At 38.5% G+C, this 22717-nt stretch overlaps 1 protein-coding gene across 5 annotated transcripts in view; it reads left to right on the top strand.

The window, feature by feature from the left end:
* Nucleotides 1-18063, top strand: part of BMPR2 (bone morphogenetic protein receptor type 2) — a 205031-nt gene extending 186968 nt beyond the window's left edge. For 2 of the 5 annotated variants that reach the window (XM_005573967.5, XM_045367483.3), the window contains 3 exons: nt 6551-6723; nt 9107-10386; nt 14305-18063. In XM_005573967.5, coding sequence (XP_005574024.1) covers nt 6551-6723; nt 9107-10386; nt 14305-14555 — 1704 coding nt within the window. In that variant the 3' untranslated portion in view covers nt 14556-18063. The remainder of the gene's footprint in view (nt 1-6550; nt 6724-9106; nt 10387-14304) is intronic. The other 3 variants (XM_045367482.3, XM_074009771.1, XM_074009772.1) reach the window with 2 other exon arrangements.
* Nucleotides 18064-22717: the final 4654 nt, after the last annotated feature.

Raw genomic sequence — 22717 nt, forward strand, 5'->3', positions numbered from 1 at the left:
CCTGAAGTCCCAGCTACTCGGAGGCTGAGGCAGGAGAATGGTGTGAACCCGGTAGCCGGAGCTTGCAGTGGCTGCCGAGGCCGAGATCGCGCCACTGCACTCCAGCCTGGGCGACAAAGCGAGACTCCGTCTCAAAAAAAAAAAGAAACATTCCTTTAATACTAAAACTTAGAATCTTTCAAATATTAATGAATAAAAAAACTAGCTTTAATTTTATAAACTACCAGGGACTCAAACATAGTTTAGTCAATAAAGAGGGGAAGAATAGTTTCCTGATAAAAATGAAAGCATAGAAAATAGTCTAAAGGAAATACATGAAAATGTTAAACCATAGTTACTCTGAATTTTGGGTTAATAAATGACTTTTTCTTCCTACATGTTTCAGAATTTACAGCAAAAATGAACTGCTTTAACAATCACACACACACAGTTTTGGAGTTTTTGTTTTTCTTTTTGTTTTTTGAGACAGAGTCTCGCTCTGTCACCCAGGATGTAGTACAGTGGCGCAATCTCAGTTTACTGTGGCCTCCGCCTCCTGGGTTCAAGGGATTCTTCCGCCTCTGCCTCCCTAGTAGCTGGGACTACAGGCACATGCCACCATGCCTGACTAATTTTTGTATTTTTAGTAGAGATGGGGTTTCACCATATTGGCCAGGCTGGTCTCAAACTTCTGACCCCGTGATCCACCTGCCTCAGCCTCCCAAAGTGCTGGGATTACAGGCATGAGCCACCGTGTCCGGCCAGTTTTTTGTTTTGTTTTGTAGAGACAGGGTCTTACTATGTTGCCAAGACTAGTCTTAAACTCCTGGCCCCAAGCAGTCCTCCCACCTCGGCCTCCCAGAGTGCCGGGATTATAGTCATGAGTCAACATGCCTTGCCCCAACACAGTTTAATTTTGTTTTATGTTAAAATATTTTAAATTGGTAAAATAAAAAATTATAGGCCACGTTTATTTTAAAGTGGCTTTTTTTCTCCTACATAAAATGTTCAGGTATAATTTGTTTAACTGTACTACCATTCTTCATCTTTTCTATTCTTTTCCAGTTTTTTGTCACCCATACTATAGTACAGGGAGACAATAATAGGTCACTGTAGCCTCAAACTCCTGAAGTGCTGGGATTATAGGTGTGAGCCCAGCCTCTTTTCCAAATGTTTATACTCCATTTCTTAGTCTGTCTTGAATTCTTTTATCTCCCTTGTTAAAATCACTTGCCTGGCTTTTCTTTATTCTTTATTCCTTAGTGTTAGTTTTGTATGACCTCTTGTAATCAATGGTTTTATCTTAATATATTTTCACATAAAATGTGGCAACTTAGCCAAGCACAGTGCCTTCTTAGCCAGGCACGGTGGCTCACCCCTGTAATCCCAGCACTTTGGGAGGCTGGGGCATGTGGATTACTTGAGGTCAGGAGTTCGAGACCAGCCTGGCCAACATGGTGAAACCCCATCTCTACTAAAAATACAAAAATGAGCCGGGTGTGGTTGTGCATGCCTGTAATCCCAGCTACTTGGGAGGCTGAGGCAGGAGAATCGCTTGAACCCAGGAGGCAGAGGTTGCAGTGAGCAGAGATCACGCCACTGTACTGCAGCCTGGGCAACAGAGCAAGACTCCATCTCAAAAAAAAAAAAAAAGGCGAGGCTCGACATCTCGTGCCTGTAATCCTAGCACTATGGGAGGCCGTGGCAGGTGGATTGCTTGAGATCAGGAGTTTGAGACCAGCCTGGCCAACATGGTGAAACCCCGTCTCTACTAAAAATACAAAAAATTAGTTGGACGTGGTGGCAGGTGCCTGTAATCTCAGCTATTCAGGAGGCTGAGGCAGGAGAATCACTTGAACCTGGGAGGTGGAGCTTGCAGTGAGCCAATATTGCACCACTGCACTCCAGCCTGAGCAACAGAGTTAAGATAATGTCTTAAAAAAAAAGAAAAAGAAAGGGGGCAACTCTTCCTCAGTTCATGTTTGCCCTCTAGTCTTTCCTTTTGAAGAAATATATAGAAATATATACATTTCAGAAGAAACGACCAGTTCTTTTCACATATTTTTAGTTTTTCCATTTTCTCTTTTGGACAAAATCTACAGACTTCTGTGATGTAGAATTCAACGTTTTAAATCCTTCTGACACAACCCACATTAAGGAATACAACTTCAGCCAGGTACAATAGTGCACACTTGTAGTCCAAGCTACACAGGAGGCTGAGTGAGGAGGATCGCTTGAGCCTAGGAACGTGAAGCTGTAGTAAACTGTGATCCCACCTGTGAATAACCACTGCACTCCAGCCTGGGCAACATAGTGAGACCCCATCTCAAAAAAAGCACAAAGTTTACATCATTACGTAGTATAATACTTAACCTTACTACCTACTCTATATCCTAGTGTTTTCTGTTCTAGTCTAGAGCATTTCAGTTTTGGTTAGAGTTGTTTGTTTTAAACCACTGAGCTGGTTTTATGACCCACCAACGAGATCCAGCTTGCATTTTCCTTCCTTTGGGTAGGAAAGATTGAAAAAGTTCCTTGTTTATCTTTTCTATTCTTTTTTTTTCCCCCTACTTGTCTTTCCTCATCAGTGTTAATAATGTCACTCCCTTTAACTCATTTACACAAGCATTAAGGTATCATTATTTACCTATTCCTAGAGTTAGAGTCCCCTTCCAAAGGATGCATCAGATTTTGCCTAAGTATTTGTTTTCCATTCTGATTTATTCTCAATTTTTTTTACATTTAAAGAGCTATAATTGATAAACTGCACATATTAAAGTGTACATTTAGGTATGTTTTGATATATGTATACACCCATAAAACCACACAGTCATGATTATGAACATGTCATTTGCCCCCAGAAGATTTCTCGTGCCGTTTTGTAATCTCTCCTCAACTTTCTCTATCCCCCATGAGTCCCCAGGCAACCACTGATCCACTTTCTGTCACTAGAGATTAGTTTACATGTTCTAGAATTTTATATAAATGGAATCATATAAATGTACTGTTTTCTCACTTCTTTCAGTATAATTATTTTCAGATTTATTCATGTTCTTATGTGTATCCATAGTTTATTAATTGCTGAGTAGTATTTCATTGTATGCATATGATACAGTTTGTTTGTCTATCCACTCGTGATGGATATTTGGTTTTTTTCCAGTTTCAACTGTTACAAATAAAGCTGCTATGAATATTCATGTACAAGTCTTTGTATAAACATATGGTTTTATTTGCTTAGGTAAATACCTAAGAGTAGAATGGTTGAATCGTGTGGTAGGTATATGTTTAACTTTTTAAGAAACTGCCGGTTTTTATGGCCGGGCGCAGTGGCTCACACTGGTAATCCCAGCACTTTGGGAGGCCGAGTTGGGTGGATCACCTGAGGTCAGGAGTTCAAGACCAGCCTTCCCAACATGGTGAAACCCCGTCTCTACTAAAAATACAAAAATTAGCTGGGTGTGGTGGTGCATACCTGTAATCCCAGTTACTCGGGAGGCTGAGGCTTGAGAATCGTTTGAACCCAGGAGGGCAGGGGCTGCCGTGAGCTGAGATCGCACCACTGCACTCCAGCCTGGGTGACAGAGCGAGACTGTCTCAAAAAAAATAGAAAAGAAAAGAAACTGCTAGTTTTCTAAAGCGGTTGTACCATTTTACATTCTGGCCAGCAGTGCATGAGAGTTCTGGTTTCTCTGCATCTTTGCCAACACTTGGTATTGCCAGTCTTTTTAATTTTAGACATTCTTTTTTGGGGGTGGTGGTGGGAGTACAGGATCTCATTGTATCACCCAAGCTGGAGTACAGTGCTGCCATCATAGCTCGCTACAGCCTTGACCTCCCAGACTGAAGTGATCCTCCCACCTCAGCCTCCTAACTGGAACCACAGGTGTGCACAACCACATCCAGTTAATTTTTAAAAATTTTTGGCCTGGCGCGGTGGCTCACGCCTGTAATCCCAGCACTTTGGGAGGTCGAGGTGGGTGGATCATGAGGTCAGGAGATCAAGACCATCCTGGCTGACATGGTGAAACCCCATCTCTACTAAAAATACAAAAGCAAAATTAGCCGGGCATGGTGGCGGGTGCCTGTAGTCTCAGCTACTCAGGAGGCTAAAGCAGGAGAATAGCATGAACCTGGGAGGTGGAGCTTGCAGTGAGCCGAGGTCACGCCATTGCACTCCAGCCTGGGCGACAGAGCGAGACTCCATCTCAAAAAAAAAAAAAAAAAAATTGTGGAAATGGAATCTTACTATGTTGCCCAGGCTTGTCTTGAACTCGTGGCCTCAAATGGTCCTCCCACCACAGCCTCCCAAAATCCTGGGATTACAGGCATGAGCCACCATGCCCAGCCTAGATTTATAATTATTATTTTATGCTTTTCTCTCTTAAATAAGAAAAAAGGAAGAGTCTGGATGTGATAGGTCTCGCTTGTAATCCCAGCACTTTGGGAGACCAAGGCAGAAGGATCATTTTGGCACAATGGTGCGTTAGCCAGGCACAGTGATACTTGCCTGTAGTCCCAGCTACTCAGGAGGCTGATGGAGGAGGATTGCTTAGGTCCAGGAGTTCAAGGCTGCAGTGACCTGTGATCATGCCACAGCACTCCAGCCTGGGCAACAGAATGAGACCCCTTTTTTTTTGTTTTTGTTTTTAAAAAGGAGTTAGAAACCAAAAATATAATAATAGTGGCTTTTATAGTTACCTAAGTAGGCTTTTGGGTTCCACTTATTGTCTAATGTCCTTTGAGGACTCCCTTTAACATTTCTTGTAGGGCATATCAGCTTTTTTTTTTTTTTTTTTTTTTTTTGAGACAGAGCCTTGCTCTGTCACCCAGGCTGGAGTGCAGTAGCATGATCTCAGTTCACTCCAACCTCCGCCTCCTGGATTCAAGCGATTTTCCTGTCTCAGCATCCCAAGTAGCAGATATAGATATATACAAGTCTTTGTATAAACATATGGTTTCATTTACTTAGGTGAATACCTAAGAGTAGAATGGTTGAATCATGTGGATATTTAAAAACAAACCTAGCCTATTTTTTAAAAGGGAGTTAAAACTAGCTTTCCCCTGGCCAGGCGCGGTGGCTCACACCTGTAATCACAGCACTTTGGGAGGCCAAGGCAGGTGGATCACGAGGTCAGGAGTTCAAGACCAGCCTGGCTAACACAGTGAAACCCCGTCTCTACTAAAAGATAAAAAAAAAAACAAAAAAACAAAAAACAAACAAAAAACAACCAGGTGTGGTGGCAGGCACCTGTAATCTCAGCTACTAAGGAGGCTGAGGGAGGAGAATCGCTTGAACCCGGGAGGCGGAAGTTGCAGTGAGCAGAGATCGTGCCACTGTACTCCAGCCTAGGCGACATTGCAAGACACCATCTCAAAAAAAAAAAAAAGACTAGCTTTCCCCAAAAGGGAGACTATTGTAGGGAGACTATTGTTCATTGCTAATGAATAGGAATACTACAGAATGGGATTGTTTTTTGATACTACTGTTTTGGAACTAGTTTAAAGAAGAGATGTCTATAAGTTTTAAGGTTGGAATGAGGCACTTTTTTTTTTCTTCTTTTAAGGCAGAGTCTCACTCTGTCACTCAGACAGGCGTGCAGTGGCACGGTCTTGGCTCATTGCAACCTCTGCCTCCCAGGTTCAAGCAATTCTCCTGCCTCAGCCTCCCAAGTAGCTGGGAGTACAGACGCAAACCACCATGCTGGCTTTTTTTTTTTTTTTTTTTTTTTTTTGAGACAGAGTCTCACCCTGTCACGCAGGCTGGAGTGCAGTGACTTGATCTCGGCCCACTCCCTCCATGGTTCAAGTGATTCTTCTGCCTCAGCCTCCTGATAGCTGGGACTACAGGCGCGTGCCACCATACCCAGTTAAGTTTTGTACTTTTAGTAGAGACGAGGTTTCACTATATTGGCCAGGCTGATCTCAAACTCCTGACCTCGTGATCCACCCGACTTGGCCTCCCAAAATGCTGGGATTACAGGTGTGAACCACCACACCTGGCCAATTTTTTTATATTTTTAGTAGAGATGGGGTTTCACCATATTGGCCAAACTGGTCTCGAACTCCTAACCTCAGGTAATCTTCCTGCCTCAGCCACCAAAGTGCTGGGATTATAGGCGTAAGCCACTGCGCCCAACCAAGCACTCTTAACTGGGGGTAAAGGAGAAAAGCTCACCTAGAGATAGAAGATAGCCACATGCCCCCAAATTCCATCAAACTCAAAACTTATTTTTGAAGCAGAGTTAGTGACTGTTGATTGACATAATATAACTGTGAATTAACAACAATGACCTAAACCTGTGGCCTTGAAGAAACATCTGCGACTTATTGTTGCTTTTACCTTAATGAATAATTCTTCAGGGAGTTGAGGTAAATCCTGCTTGTTTACTTGTTCATCACCTTTTGAGAATGTTCCTTTATAAATCCTTGAAGCCTAAAATACGTTATTTTAGCTATGTAAAATATACTGGTTAAGGTAATTGATTTTTCTTTTACCTCATGTTGTGAACTGAAAAGTTCAGTATATATTTTTTTTAAAGATAGACGGTTTGACATGTACTTTGTCTTACAGGCAGTGAGGTCACTCAAGGAGACAATCGAAGACTGTTGGGACCAGGATGCAGAGGCTCGGCTTACTGCACAGTGTGCTGAGGAAAGGATGGCTGAACTTATGATGATTTGGGAAAGAAACAAATCTGTGAGCCCAACAGTCAATCCAATGACTACTGCTATGCAGAATGAACGGTAAGACCCTAAGGGGTGTGGCACCTGTCAATCAGTATTAGAAACTGAGACCCAATAAATAACAGAAAATAAATACCTTTAAACCAGCCTAATGGTTCAATGATTATCTCATACAGTCCAAAGTTATCATTTTTCTTTCAATATTCCTATTCTTCTATTGAACATTTTTGTTTGGTACGAGTGCGAGATGAAATCTGCATTTTTTTTATATGTAAAGGTATAGTGAAAGAAGTTAGTCTTTCTCTATTTATGGTCCAACTTTCCTGCAATAATAAAGGTAAAATGTTTCCATAACTCCAAAAGTTCATAAGCACTTCTGTGTAAATTGTCTCATTTATCCTTTGTTGTTACTATTCCTTCTTCCTCTGCTTTTTTTTTAAGTAAATGGAACTATGAACTTGCCTATCTAACCACTGTTTCACTGACACTAAGGTTTCTAGACTTCCTATCTAATGCTCTTTCTTATAGAGTATACTACTACTACTTTTACATGAAAGCAATTCAAAGGTCTTTCTAGTCCATCATTAATACTACTTTACAAGACTTTTTCTTTGCTAGAACTATGATTTTTGGTTCTAAATAAAAAGGCTTTTTAAAAATTCCTACAATTTGGAACTTTCTACGTCTGTATTTCTTTGTTCCATATTTGGGGTAAAAAAGCCTTTGTATGACTCTGTCATTTTGTCTAATACATGTTTAAAACTTTCAGAAAGGCATCCAGGAAAGGGTTATTGGAGAAGATTGAAATAAAAATAAACTCGATTCTTGAAACTTTTTTTTTTTTCCTGTGTGGTTTTTTGGGGTTTTTTTTGTTTGTTTGTTTGTTTTGTTGTTGTTGTTTGTTTGTTTTTTGGAAACTGAGTCTTACTCTGTCCCCCAGGCTGGAGTGCAGTGGCATGATCCTGGCTCACTGCAACCTCTGCCTCCTGGGTTCAAGCGATTCTCCTGCCTCAGCCTCCCGAGTAGCTGAGATTACAGGCATGAGCCACCATCCCCAGCTAATTTTGTATATTTATTAGAGACAGGGTTTCACCACGTTAGCCAGGCTGGTCTCAAACTCCCGACCTCTGGTGATCCACCTGCCTTGGCCTCCCAAAGTACTGGAGATTATAGGCGATAGGTGTGAGCCACCGCGCCCAGCCTATTTTCTGTTGTTCTAATTTGTGAAAGCCATTTATATTAGCCATAGGTCAAAAATTTGGTTTGCACTACTTTTATATAGGTTAAATTAGTTTCGGTTATAAACTCTTACACCTTATATATCAGCAAATCAAGAAAGTTAGACACTGGCTATTCTAATTATAAATTTTTTCACTTTACACATACCTGAGGACTGTCTTCTGCTTTCATCTCCCCTCATCTCTGTATTTCCCATGTCCTCTAGTATGATGTTTATACCTCTCTCAAAAGTCAGCTAAAGCTTTTATTTTGAATGCTTTCAAACTTTTCTTGAATGGTAAGAAAAAAAACCCTTGATGGCCCACCTTGATTTGGCCATTTTTTGCCTCCTGTGTCATTCGGCTCAACCTTCTGCATGCATCTTCTCATCTCCAGTCTCTACTAATAATTTCCCCAAAATTATCATTCATCCCATAGTTACTCTAAGTTTTATTTTACTGAATCTTACCCTCCATGTCTTTTCTTGTACTGTATAACAACTTTTTCTTCTTTTCCTCCTGTCATCTCCCTTATAAATAACGGACATTCCCAAGGAATGACAATGACAGCAAAGAACCCATGATAATTGGAGAGCAATTCTGAATCTTTGATCCTTTATTTGAACATCATATTCTACCTTATACCTTAGGCTCAAGGACTTTTACTGATATGACTCAGACTATCCCAGAAAGATATGCGCCATTACTAGGGTGTGCTTCTTAATGGAGGCCTTTGGAACAACCTAAAAGCTTATATTCTTTTTACCATTTGGCCATTGGAACTTAATTGATAACATAACTTTTGAGTAGGCACCATGCATCTAGAATTATGGAAGTACAGAAAACATATACCATGGTTCTTCCTCTCATAAAACATAATGTCTAGTTATATGAATATACATTTCATAAATATATATTTAATGATGTTACACAACTATAGGGGAGATTTTTAAATTAACTCTTATAAACCAAAATAATAAACATTTATAAAAATTATATCTGATCCACATACATTTTTCAGTAGGCTTAATTCATGTATAACTAACACTTATCAAGTTATTAATTGACACTTGATTATTTGATTAGACTTTTTAACCTTTAGAAAAATATATGTTTGGAAGAAAATGAAAAACGACTCAGACTTTAAAATCAGAGGTGTCAAACTTGGAGAGACAATTTATCATAAATGTACATTCTCAATGTGATACTTTTTTTCTTTCTTTAAGCAACCTGTCACATAATAGGCGTGTGCCAAAAATTGGTCCTTATCCAGATTATTCTTCCTCCTCATACATTGAAGACTCTATCCATCATACCGACAGCATCGTGAAGAATATTTCCTCTGAGCATTCTATGTCCAGCACACCTTTGACTATAGGGGAAAAAAACCGAAATTCGATTAACTATGAACGACAGCAAGCACAAGCTCGAATACCCAGCCCTGAAACAAGTGTCACCAGCCTCTCCACCAACACAACAACCACAAACACCACAGGCCTCACACCAAGTACTGGCATGACTACTATATCTGAGATGCCATACCCAGATGAAACAAATCTGCATGCCACAAATGTTGCACAGTCAATTGGGCCAACCCCTGTCTGCCTACAGCTGACAGAAGAAGACTTGGAGACCAACAAGCTAGACCCAAAAGAAGTTGATAAGAACCTCAAGGAAAGCTCTGATGAGAATCTCATGGAGCACTCTCTTAAACAGTTCAGTGGGCCAGACCCACTGAGCAGTACTAGTTCTAGCTTGCTTTACCCACTCATAAAACTTGCAGTAGAAGCAACTGGACAGCAGGACTTCACACAGGCTGCAAATGGCCAAGCATGTTTAATTCCTGATGTTCTGCCTACTCAGATCTATCCTCTCCCCAAGCAACAGAACCTTCCCAAGAGACCTACTAGTTTGCCTTTGAACACCAAAAATTCAACAAAGGAGCCCCGGCTAAAATTTGGCAGCAAGCACAAATCAAACTTGAAACAAGTCGAAACTGGAGTTGCCAAGATGAATACAATCAATGCAGCAGAACCTCATGTGGTGACAGTCACCATGAATGGTGTGGCAGGTAGAAACCACAGTGTTAACTCCCATGCTGCCACAACCCAATATGCCAATGGGACAGTACCATCTGGCCAAACAACCAACATAGTGACACATAGGGCCCAAGAAATGTTGCAGAATCAGTTTATCGGTGAGGATACCCGGCTGAATATTAATTCCAGTCCTGATGAGCATGAGCCTTTACTGAGACGAGAACAACAAGCTGGCCATGATGAAGGTGTTCTGGATCGTCTTGTGGACAGGAGGGAACGACCACTAGAAGGTGGCCGAACTAATTCCAATAACAACAACAGCAATCCATGTTCAGAACAAGATGTTCTTACACAGGTTGTTCCAAGCACAGTAGCAGATCCTGGGCCATCAAAGCCCAGAAGAGCACAGAGGCCTAATTCTCTGGATCTTTCAGCCACAAATGTCCTGGATGGCAGCAGTATACAGAGTAAGTGGAGGGATCATATAATCTCTCCTGTGTGTCTTTTGGGGCCATTTAAATAACTATTTAGATCAACTAATAGATATATTTCAACTAGTGATTATTTACCTTTGCCACTTTGTAAATGATCCATTTGAGACCTGGAGCAGTGGCTCACACCTGTAATCCTAGCACTTTGGGAGGCCAAGGGAGGTGGATCACCTGAGGTCAGGAGTTCAAGACCAACCTGGCCAACATGGCAAAACCCCATCTCTACAAAAATACAAAAATTAGCCAGGCTTGGTGGTGTGCACCTGTAATCCCAGCCAAGATCACGACACTTCACTCTAGCCTGGGCAAAAAAGTGAAACTCCATCTCAATAATGAAATAAAATAAAATAAGCCATTTGGGCCAGGCGTGGTGGCTCATGCCTATAATCCTAACACTTTGTGAGGCCGGGGCAGGTGGATCACCTGAGGTCAGGAGTTCGAGACCAGCATGGTGAAACTCCGTCTCTCCTAAAAAATGCAAAAATGGCCAGGCACAGTGGCTCACGCCTGTAACCCAGCACTTTGGGAGGCTGGGGCAGGTGGATCACGAGGTCAGGAGTTCAAGATCAGCCAGGCCAAGATGGTGAAACCCCTGTCTCTACTAAAAATACAAAAAATTAGCCGGGTGTGGTGGTAGACACCTGTAATCCCAGCTACTCAGGAGGCTGAGGCAGAGAATTGCTTGAACCCAGGAGGTGGAGGTTGCAGTGAGCCAAGATTGCACCACTGCACTCCAGCCTGGGTGACAGAGCAAAACTTTGTCTCAAAAAAAAAAAAAAAAAGCAAAAATTAGCTGGGTGTGGTGGTGCACACCTGTAATCCCAGCTACTTGGGAGGCTGAGGCAGGAGAATTGCCTGAACCCAGGAGGCGGAGGTTGCAGTGAGCTGAGATCGCGCCATTGTACTCCAGCCTGGCAGCAAGAGCGAAACTCCATCTCAGGAAAAAAAAAAATAAGCCATTTTGTTGGGCCTCAAAGGTAATTAGACTATTGTAAAGAAAAAAGTAATATTTTTGTGATTGATAATTAAAAAGTCAGTGTCACAATAGTCAGAATAATTGCCCAATTTAATATGTGCTTTATGTGGCTGTTGCTTTATAATGCAACTCACATACTTGCCATGAAAAGTTGAAATTAAGTAAATACCAGTTCAAGAGCTCCAAGTAATGTTATACCAGTATAACCTTTGAAACATTTTATTGCACATATTAATATTGATTATGTCTGCATTTAGGTTTTATCAAACTAACCTTAATAAATCTTTTTTTTTTTTTTTTTTTTTGAGACGAAGTCTCGCTCTGTCGCCCAGGCTGGAGTACAGTGGCCGGATCTCAGCTCACTGCAAGCTCCACCTCCCGGGTTTACGCCATTGTCCTGCCTCAGCCTCCCGAGTAGCTGGGACTACAGGTGCCTGCCACCACACCCGCCTAATTTTTTATGTTTTTAGTAGAGACGGGGTTTCACCATGTCAGCCAGGGTGGTCTCGATCTCCTGACCTCGTGATCCACCTACCTCGGCCTCCCAAAGTGCTGGTATTACAGGCGTGAGCCACCGCGCCTGGCTATACCTTAATGAATCTTAAAGATCCAGAGAAATTTCAGAAAAATTACTATAAAGAAACTGTAGGCTGGGCACTGTGGCTCACGCCTGTAATCCTAGTGCTGTGGAAGACTGAGGTGGGTGGATCACTTGAGGCCAGGAGTTCAAGACTAGCCTGGACAACATAGCAAAACCCAATCTCTACAAAAAATTTAAAACTTAGTTTGGTGTGGTGGTGAGCGCCTGTAGTTCTAGCTACTTGGGAGGCTGAGGCAGGAGGATCACTTGAGCCCAGGTGTTCAAGGCTGTAGTGAGCCATAATCACACCACTGTACTTCAGCCTGTACAAGAGACAGAGACTCTGAAACACAAACAACAACAAAAAAAAATTGTAAGATTCTTCTTAGTTTCTTAGTATCATCTTTTTCAAGAGTTATGTATTGAGTCTCTCACATACCTATACTTTTTTTTTTTTTTTTTTTGAGACAAGGTCTTACTGTTGCCTAGGCTGGAGTGCAGTGGCAAGATCATGGCTCACTGAAGCCTCAACCACCCGGGCTCAGGTCATCCTCCCGCCTCAGCCTCCCAAGTAGCTGGGACTCCATACCTATACTATGGTACTATGAGCCCTGTAGCATCTTAAATAACTTAAACTGATGTTTGATTTCTTGCCCTAAAGGGATTGCAACACAAAACAGGGGAGCTCACCAAAATCTGTAAGTTATTGTTATACAAAATGATTTATTTTAATTAATTAATTAATTTTTTTTGAGACAGTCTTACTCTGTCATCCAGGCTGGATCATGCAATGGCATAATCTCGGCTCACTGCAACCTCTGTCTCCCAGGTTCAAGCGATTCTCTTGCCTCAGCCTCCCGAGTAGCTGGGATTACAGACATGCGCCACCATGCCCTGCTAATTTTTGTGTTTTAGTAAAGGAAGGGTTTCGCCATGTTGGCCAGGCTGGTCTCGAACGCCTGACCTGAGGTGATCCACCCACCTCAGTCTCCCACAGTGCTGGGATTACAGGCATGAGCCACTGCACTCAGCCGATTTCTTTTTTAGACTAAGGCATTTATGAAAAAAAGTTATGTTTTATTTTTCTCTAGGGCTACAAAATGTGTTTGAAAGAAGGATACAGGTTTCAAAAAACAATCAGTAAAATATAGTCCCTTGCTTGAGCGGCTTATATTATAGACCAGTTGACAGACCCTTATTGCAAGACTCTGAGTCAGTAAGACATCTTGTCAGATAGGCCAGGCGTGGTGGCTCATGCCTGTAATCCCAGCACTTTGGGAGGCTGAGGCGGGCGGATCACCTGAGGTCAGGAGTTCAAGACCAACCTGACCAACATGGAGAAACCCCATCTCTACTAAAAATACAAAATTAGCCAGGCATGATGGTGCATGCCTGTAATCCCAGCTACTTGGGAGGCTGAGGCAGGAGACTCGCTTGAACCCGGGAGGCGGAGGTTGCGGTGATCTGAGATTGTGCCATTGCACTCCAGCCTGGCTACAAGAGTGAAACTCTGTCTCAAAAAAAAAAAAAAAAAGAAATCTTGTCAGATATAGGAAGAGGAAATTACTAAAATATTTGTACTCTAATATTTCTGTCATTCTTCCGAAAAATATTGTACGCCAGGTGCCTTTAAAGTTTGATCCAGGCCGGGCATGGTGGCTCACACCTATAACCCGAGCACTTAGGGAGGCTGAGTCGGGCACATTGCCTGAGCTCAGGAGTTCAAGACCACCCTCGACAAGATGGTGAAACCCCCCGTCTCTACTAAAATACAAAAAATTAGCTGGGCATGGTGGCATGCGCCTGTAGTCCCAGTTACTCAAGAGGCTGAGGCATGAGAATCGCTTGAGCCTGGGAGACAGAGGTTGCAGTGAGTCAAGATCATGCCACTGCACTCCAACCTGGGCTACAGAGTGAGACTCAGTCCCAAAAAAAAAAATTTTTTTTTGATCCACCTTGAGCATTAAATACAATGATTAAATACATTTTACCAAGTTAAGATCTCTACCAAAACCAGAAGATTTGAGAATACAGCTGAGAACTTTAAGTGTTCTCCTCTGATTGTGTGTGTGTGTGTGTGTGTGTGTGTGTGTGTGTGTGTGTTTATCCTTGACTTATAGAATAAGTCAATCAGTTATTAAAAGATTTGGGTTAAAGAGTCTCAAAAATAAGTTGGTTAAGCTTTGCCTAGAAAAACATTGCCTGGCATTATGAATTTCAAGAAATGTTCATTAGCACCCTCCTGAGACATTGGTTTGACCTTTTCTTGAGTTACATCCCTCACCCTTTATTTCTTAAGTCTGTTAAATAGTTCATTTTTCTGCCCTTTTATTTTCAGTAGGTGAGTCAACACAAGATGGCAAATCAGGATCAGGTGAAAAGATCAAGAAACGTGTGAAAACTCCCTATTCTCTTAAGCGGTGGCGCCCCTCCACCTGGGTCATCTCCACTGAATCACTGGACTGTGAAGTCAACAACAATGGCAGTAACAGGGCAGTTCATTCCAAATCCAGCACTGCTGTTTACCTTGCAGAAGGAGGCACTGCCACAACCATGGTGTCTAAAGATATAGGAATGAACTGTCTGTGAAATGTTTTCAAGCCTATGGAGTGAAATTATTTTTTGCATCATTTAAACACGCAGAAGATGTTAAAAAAAAAAAAAAAAAACTGCTTTATCCTCCTGTCAGCACCCCCTCCCACCCCTGCAACAAGGACTTGCTTTAAATAGATTTCAGCTATGCAGAAAAATTTAGCTTATGCTTCCATATTTTTAAATTTTGTTTTTTAAGTTTTGCACTTTTGTTTAGTCTCGCTAAAGTTATATTTGTCTGTTATGACCACAGAGTTATATGTGTGTGTATCAAAAGTGGTCTCAAAATATTTTTTTAAGAAAAAAAGCAAAAACAATGTATTGCTGATAATCAGTTTGGACCAGTTTCTTAAGGTCATTAAAACAGAAGCAAATTAAGACAGGTTTGACTGCAGTGGTATCTGGTATCCATGTTTTATTTCTGGGCACAAGCTAGTTTTTATGTTGATACGTTCCTGAACATATTATCTTGTTGGACATCTTTTCTCTTGTGTTTTGTTTGAATGTGCAATAGTTTATAGGCCACAAATAAGCTTTCTTGTAAGCTCTCTTCCTAACAGGGCACATATTCTTCCATAATATAAACACTTTTCTGCCCCATCTCCCATACTTTTGAAGGTCAGTTCTATGACAGTGAATTTTGCACAGGAGAAGCAGCTACCTGATTTCTTACTTTCTCTCTCCTTGTCATGGAGAATACAGAAACACTGTCTGAAAGGGCTCTAAAGAAGGAACTACCAAAACCTCATTTGAAATGCCATTTCTTTTAACCTTCCACATCCTGAATGTTTCCTTCCAGGCATTTTAATAAACTTATTTGCTTCTGGTTTTGGGAGTTCATAAGAGAGACTAGAACAAAGTACAGGACATCAAATATTAGCCATTTCCCATTTTATTTTATTTTTCTATGTATGTTCATGATCCATGTTCATTTATTTAAGAATACATTTTTATTGGTAAGCTTATAGAGCTATACTTATGGAATTTTTAAGTAGGAAAATAAATGGTTAAGACAAAATAGTGTTATAGCTTTCATTCTCTGAATAGGCCATCTTTGACTCATAAAATTATACTTACTGTTTATTATAACTTCAGAAGTAATTTATAGTTCTGAACCTCTAGTATCTTTTACCCTGTTCCCAAGCGAAGACTGGTGACTTTATCTGAAAATGATTCCTCTTCCCATGACCTAAAACACTGTGAGGAAAAATCATTCAAGTGGCATGCCAAGTCCCCATGAAGGAAGGGCTGCTGTCAAACCTAACTTTTTTGAGCAGACTGAGACTAAACTTCTGTCTTTTCAAAATTGTGTTATCTTCCTTAATCCTATTTTCATAATTTTTCCTTTTGCCAGTTTTTCACATTATCTTTGATATGTGAGCAACATTTATTATTTACATTAGAGTATACCTTTTAGTAATAACATGACTTGAAATCATGTTATTTTTAAAAGCCTCCTTTGCTTCTTTCATTACTTATAATCTTCTCTAAAACAAACTCTGCATTTTTTTTAATAAAGCACTTTCTGTCAAATAATGGACTTTTTTCTAAACAGAAATTATTTTCTATTTACAAACTGATGATTTCACTTTAAAAAAAAATTTTTTTTTTTTATTATCAGAGTACTTAGTAAATGTTATATAGTTAAGTTCTAAGATAGTTCCAGGGATTAAAAGGTTAAGAGGAAAACACAAATCACCAAATTTCTGATTTATGTTTTTATCTCCTGAACAGTATTTTTTCACTCGTATTCCTCTATCTCATCACTTAGCTAAAGACAGCCTAAATTTCCCAATTTTCTGTCATTTGTGATTTACTTGTATATAAGCCTTCTCATTTGCCATGTGCTGTGATCTTACAAGTTAGATGTTACTGTACCTACCATTTATTCAGCTGGATTGCTGAACACTGTTCCGGATTCTTAGAATTAAGATTATCTTGTTAGTGCCCAAGATTTCCACGCTTTGTGTTTTATTGGCCCTTCTCTTGATTCAGCACCTTAACCGATTTTCAGTCTTCTGGCACATAATTTTTTTCACAGCTATTATTCTATTAACAAATTATTTGTATCTTTCCTAGTACATTTTCACTTAGTTCTCTTGCCTTTAAATATCTTTCACATGCATTTTAGGATATTCCTTTCAAATATTTGTAGGACAACTTTGAATCAAAATAAATTATATTCCTTCTCCAGTTTGAAGCATTGAGGGTAAATAACCATTTGAGGTCTAACGGATCTTTTCCTGCCAGAAGAGTGATCTTACGTTCTGCTATATTTGTATTTGGGCCAGTTGATTGTAGGTTTTCCAACATTTTTTAATATTGGGAAAATTATAATAAAATGCTTTAAAAATTAATATGCCAGATTAAAATAACTGAATAGTTTATTTCATTCAAGCATGTTTAAAACAAATAATTTCCTTTCACCAGTTTTTCTTAGTAAACTCCTGAAAAAGTAGGAAAGGTGGAGAGTATATATCATTTTAATAAATTTTAAATTAAATTGTACATCAGACTGTTAAAATCTGTAATATACAAGCAAGCAAAATTAAGTTAATTACTTATATGCTAATACTCATCTGATAATAAATGTTTCTTAAAGTTGACATTTAACTGCTATCACAAAATTTTACATGTAGAAAAGCAGGTCTTTTGAATAAAAGATCATTCAACTAAAAATATTAAAATTTATTTCACTGGATGGTAATGTAACTTTAAAAGCATCATAATAGGTAAAGTCTAATATTAGTTCCCTTAACAAAATCCTAACTGTATACCAGAATTAGGTCACTGAAAGAACTTGATTTGAATTACGTTTAGACAAAAATTACTTAATTGTAAATTCTTAAAACTTTCCAAATGCATAATTGGCAAAAAAATAAATAAATAAATAAATAAAAAACACTGTTACCCGTGTAGGAAGTTACGAGAAGGCACATACTGAATGCCGAAATATACATATGCTCTTTCTTTAAACTGAGAACAACCATATGAGCATTGTAATTAATATTCCCATTTTACAGATGAGGAAATTGAAGCTAAGAGAAACTAAGTAATATGCCCAAGGTCCATATCTAGTAATAGACAAAGCTGGGATTTCAGTCGATGTCTACCTCTCTCCACATCTCTTTCATCCATACCACACTGCCTATATGCCATATGACAAGATGTGTTACGGGCTAACATTTATTTTAAAAATTCAGGCCAGGCACAGTGGCTTACGCCTATAATCCCAGCACTTTGGGAGGCCGAGCCGGGTGGATCACAAGGTCAGGAGTTCAAGACCAGCCTGGCCAAAATGGTGAAACTCCATCTCTACTAAAAATATTTTTTAAAAATTAGCCAAGCGTGGTGGTGGGCACTTGTGGTCCCAGCTACTCAGGAGGGTGAGGCAGGAGAATTGCTTGAACCCAAGAGGCAGCAGTTGCAGTGAGCTGAGATCACGCCACTGCACTCCAGCCTGGGCGACAGAGTGAGACTCCATCTCAAAAAATAAAAATAAAAATTCAGTCACTATACTCGCACAATTGTCATTTGTATATACACAAATGACAATTTATATATACAATTATATTTGTATATATAAGGTAAGCCAAACCACATACCTTAATGATTTGGGAAGTTAGGCAAATATAAGTTATGTAGACATATCTATGCTGATTGTTGCTTGAGAAATAATTACTAATTCAAGACAAAACTCAATCCTGTATCTCCCATCATGAATCTTAAAATCATTTCACTTGATTCCTAACATTCTTAAATTGCAGAACTAATGGTAAGGTAAATTTTAAGGAAAAAGTTAAGATAGCTTTTGGGAACAGAGACCTTTCCCTAAACTGATTCCATAATAGATTTGGGGGAATTAATTTAACAGAGAATTTCAGTTTCATCAGTCCTTTGAATCCATCTTCAGGACTTCTGCTTTTAATAACTTTAGAAAATTTACTAATCCATAGAACTAATTGAGTAGGCTATAGGAAGGATACAAGGATAATGTCTTTTTTATAAAACAGTTTAGTATAGCTTCTTTACATGAATCCATTTGTTCCAGAAAATGTGCATTGGTTCTGAATGTGAAAATATTTAAAGAGAGAAAGGAACACTTAAGTGTGGGCTTCAGTGGGAATTTTCACAAAAAAATTGGCAAGTTTTTTAAAAAATTATTTTCAAATTTGACTTCTACAGCCAAATGGAATTGGTAGGCTGTAGCTGTTACACTGAAATTTCCAGTCTTTTTAAGTGCCTCCTGAAAGCCATTTAAAATGGAAAAATATTTCAATGAACTTTTCTTTTCCTTTTTTCATATTTATGGACATGAATATTTTATTGGAGATCATTAACTACTAGAATTTGAGATTATATTTCTATACAATATTTTTTAAAGTTATGTTGAATTTACTGCCTGTTATGTGCAGGTTATTATGTAACTATTCACAGATTGCTTCATACATTGCTTTATCTTCCCAGCTAACTTATTAAAGTTAGAATCTGTACACACATATTGATTATCTAGACCAGTCATTCTAGAAATTGTAACACTCCCACATAAACGCCAGAAGACTTTTTCAGAATGCAATGTTTTCTAAATATACTGTTTACTGGCAGTTTACTCTTCAGCATATAAGGTTGCATTTTAACTTTTAGATTATGAACTGTGCAAACTTTACCCAAAACTACCTTGCATGATTCCCTCCTAAATATGTTCCTTGATTAAGTAAATCTGGCAAATCACTGTTTGAGCTAGTTACATAAAATTTGTTGTCAAGAGAAGGCCTTTCTACAAGTTTCCAGATTAACAAAGAAAAGAGGAAATCAGGGCATTTAAGTGCACCTTCCCATTACTTTCCTTAAATCACCTCATAGGCCGGGCGCAGTGGCTGACGCCTGTAATCCCAGCACTTTGGGAGGCCGAGGCGGGTGGATCACGAGGTCAGGAGACTCAGACCATCCTGGCTAACACGAACCCCATCTCTACTAAAAATACAAATAATTAGCCAGGCATGGTGGCACGCGCCTGTAGTCCCAGCTACTCGGGAGGCAGAGATAGGAGAACCGCTTGCACCAGGGAGGCGGAGGTTGCAGTGAGCCGAGATCGCGCCAATGCACTCCAACCTGGGCAACAGAGCAAGACTCCATCGCAAAAAAAAAAAAAAAAAATCACCTCATAGTTTATGTCTGACTTACTCCAAACCTCAGTTATCTGATTTGTAGTCTGTGTCAGGAAAGTTTTCTTTATATCCTGTCTCCCTCCTCTTTGATTTTAAATTTTTTTTTTTTACCCAGTAGGACAAAAAAGAGAGCAGCTGGTCATCATCCCCAATATTCTTAGTCTTCAGTATACTTCAGGCCTCTCAATGAACACTTCAGTCTCGGTTCTTCAGATAAAATTGCTTAAGCTCTTTCTCCTCAGTCCTATTTTAATGACTTTATATTTAAGAACATAAAATTATATCTTCTTTTATATTCAAATTCATTACTCCAGTTAAGTAATAGTTTGATAGTTTGATAGAATCGAGAGTTAAGATGTTTCTATTTGAAAGTGGATTCAACCATCAGACTACCAGCAAATCAGCACTTAATTTTTGTATTATCTAACATTTTCTATTGTGGAATTTTATGACTTTATATTCTCATTAGTTATAGCTAAAAAGCCATGCATACAGAATTGTATATCATTTTGCCATTAAAATTGTTTAACTTATATTGCAGCAAGCTTAGTTTTATGATTGAGCCACAACCTTCTACTTATTTTTTGTGTCAAATATTAAACATTAAATGCAAGATTAACTTTCAAAAGCATACCCTACATTAATCAGGTATTATCTATGGACATTTTTGTAGACCACTTTTGAAATACTTATTATTTTGCAACATAGACTGGACTATACAACTTTCATTTAACTTTTAGGTGACTGATTTAAGTTGAGTGTGCATATAGAGAAAAACTTAGAAATTTATCTCATGGCAGATACATTTGAAAGTACTTCAGAAGACTTTATGCTGTATGTTAAAACCAGGCTCAAAATAAATCTATCATATCTTTAAAATTCCAATTCTGTTATTACTGTGATGTTTGTAGTGTTACTATTAAACATTGTAAACATACACATTCATTTTTAAAACAACTTGAAACCCATTTTAAAATCTGGGTAAGAGAGAAGGAATCTTCAGAACCAAATTACATCATTAGGGTGTCCAGTTTATGACTGAATTTTTAAGCAAATTACTGTATTTGAAACTACAACTTGATTTGTTTTTCAGTTTTAAAAGGCAACATGTGGGTTTTATCCATTTTATTTGTACCTTTAGATTTCAGAAACATCTTCGTGTTTTAGATTCATTCTACAGACATATTACTTAAAAACTCAGGGCCCCTTTCTTCCCTTTGTACACTGAAAAAGTTCAATTGGTAGCAAGTAAGCAATTAGATCCAGTTGAATATTTAAAGTGTTTGTTGCACAGTTCATTTAATGTTTCATCTTATTTGACTTTTTCACATAGATATATTATCAGATTTCATTAATCATAAAAAGTTGCCCAGTTCTGTAATTACTGAACAGAGGGAATGACTCAACTAATTGGCTACATGTTGCAACAAATTTAGGTCTTTAGAGTTGAAGCACTGACTTAAAACGATTTACATTTCTGTTCTTTGGTCAAATGATCATACATGATATGGGACAAATTGTTTCATTTTGTTTTTAATAAGAGAACTTAGTAAAGTAGTTCCTCTCAGATAGGATTTTCTCAAGAGACATTTTAACGTTATAAAGCCTTCTAAAAGTGAACTAAATATTTTATAACTTTAGTAATAGCTTGGATGGTTTTGAGAAAATAACCTCTATTTATCACATTGTCAGAGTCAAACAGAATTTTTCTTTGAATCAGACAAGTTCAAGCTCTAAACTGGTATGCTATATACTTAAAATCCTAGGAAGTTATCTGTAACCAATCTCTTGTCTCAGGCTCTTCACCTTGTTACCAATCCTCTTAAGTATGTAAAGGAAACATATTTTTAAAGAAGCTTAACAGTAATAAAAATTACTAAAAGATGCAATTCAAAGATAGATAGGTCCCAGTTTAACATTGAATTGCTTGACTTCTGTGGCTTTTCCTTTTCTGGCCACATTTATTTATTTAAGCAATTTTTGTATGCCTTGTTATTTCATTTCCATAGAGATTATATTGTATCAGTGTTTATGTAAGCTGGAATCATCCTCTGTTTTCTGTTGATAATTTTTCAAATAAAGATACATGGATATTGTAAAATACACTAACTCTTAGGGTGTTGTAGTAGCTGAAACATGGAGATGTGTAGCTGCCATGCTTTTTCTGAATGGACAGGAGAAACATAAGCTACAGAGTATTCATTTCTGAGGATGCTTTTCTGGAAAAAGAAAGGCTAGAAAATACTCCCACTTCCTCAGAACCCTCTTTCTTGTTAACGGGTATCTTTTGTTGGTGTGTTTTGCTCTTACATTACAGATAGACTATCATATATGACTTTATGAATAATTTCAGTTATTTTGCTTTTGTATAAGCTGTCTGAAGCCTTGCTATGCTGTATAAGTTGTGTTTGATGGATCAGTGTGAGTATAAAATAAAGCAAATCACTTTTCTTTTGTATTATCTATGGATGCCACTATGAAAGCTGACATTAAGCCACTAAAGAGTTTTCTATGAATAAGTGTAAGTAAATGCTTTGATATATATAAACCTAAATAAAAAGATTGTATTGATACAGAGACATTGGAGAAGGAGATTTTAAGGCAGTTCTTTAGGTTTAAAAAGGCTTGCTGTAAAATGGTGCATTATTCCGTTTATTAAAGATCATATTAATGACAATAGTAATTGTGTTTTTTTATTTTATGAGGTCACCAGAAATTGTTAGTATGATAATTAGGGAGTTTGCATTAGAATAGTAAATGTTCTATCTAATATGGCTTTCATAACTCAGTATGATACATCAAAAAAATAAACTAAATTTAGTATAATAGTTGCTATTTTCTGACCACCTATTATATGCCAGGCACTGTGTTAGTTATTTTACATATATTGTTGATAATTCTCACAACAATCCTACAAAATATGTATTACTCTTCCCCTTTTATAAATGAAGAAACTGAAAGAGAAATTAAATACTGTGTCCAGTCACAGAA

Source organism: Macaca fascicularis, chromosome 12 (genome assembly GCF_037993035.2).
Source record: "Macaca fascicularis isolate 582-1 chromosome 12, T2T-MFA8v1.1".
NCBI lineage: Eukaryota > Metazoa > Chordata > Mammalia > Primates > Cercopithecidae > Macaca > Macaca fascicularis.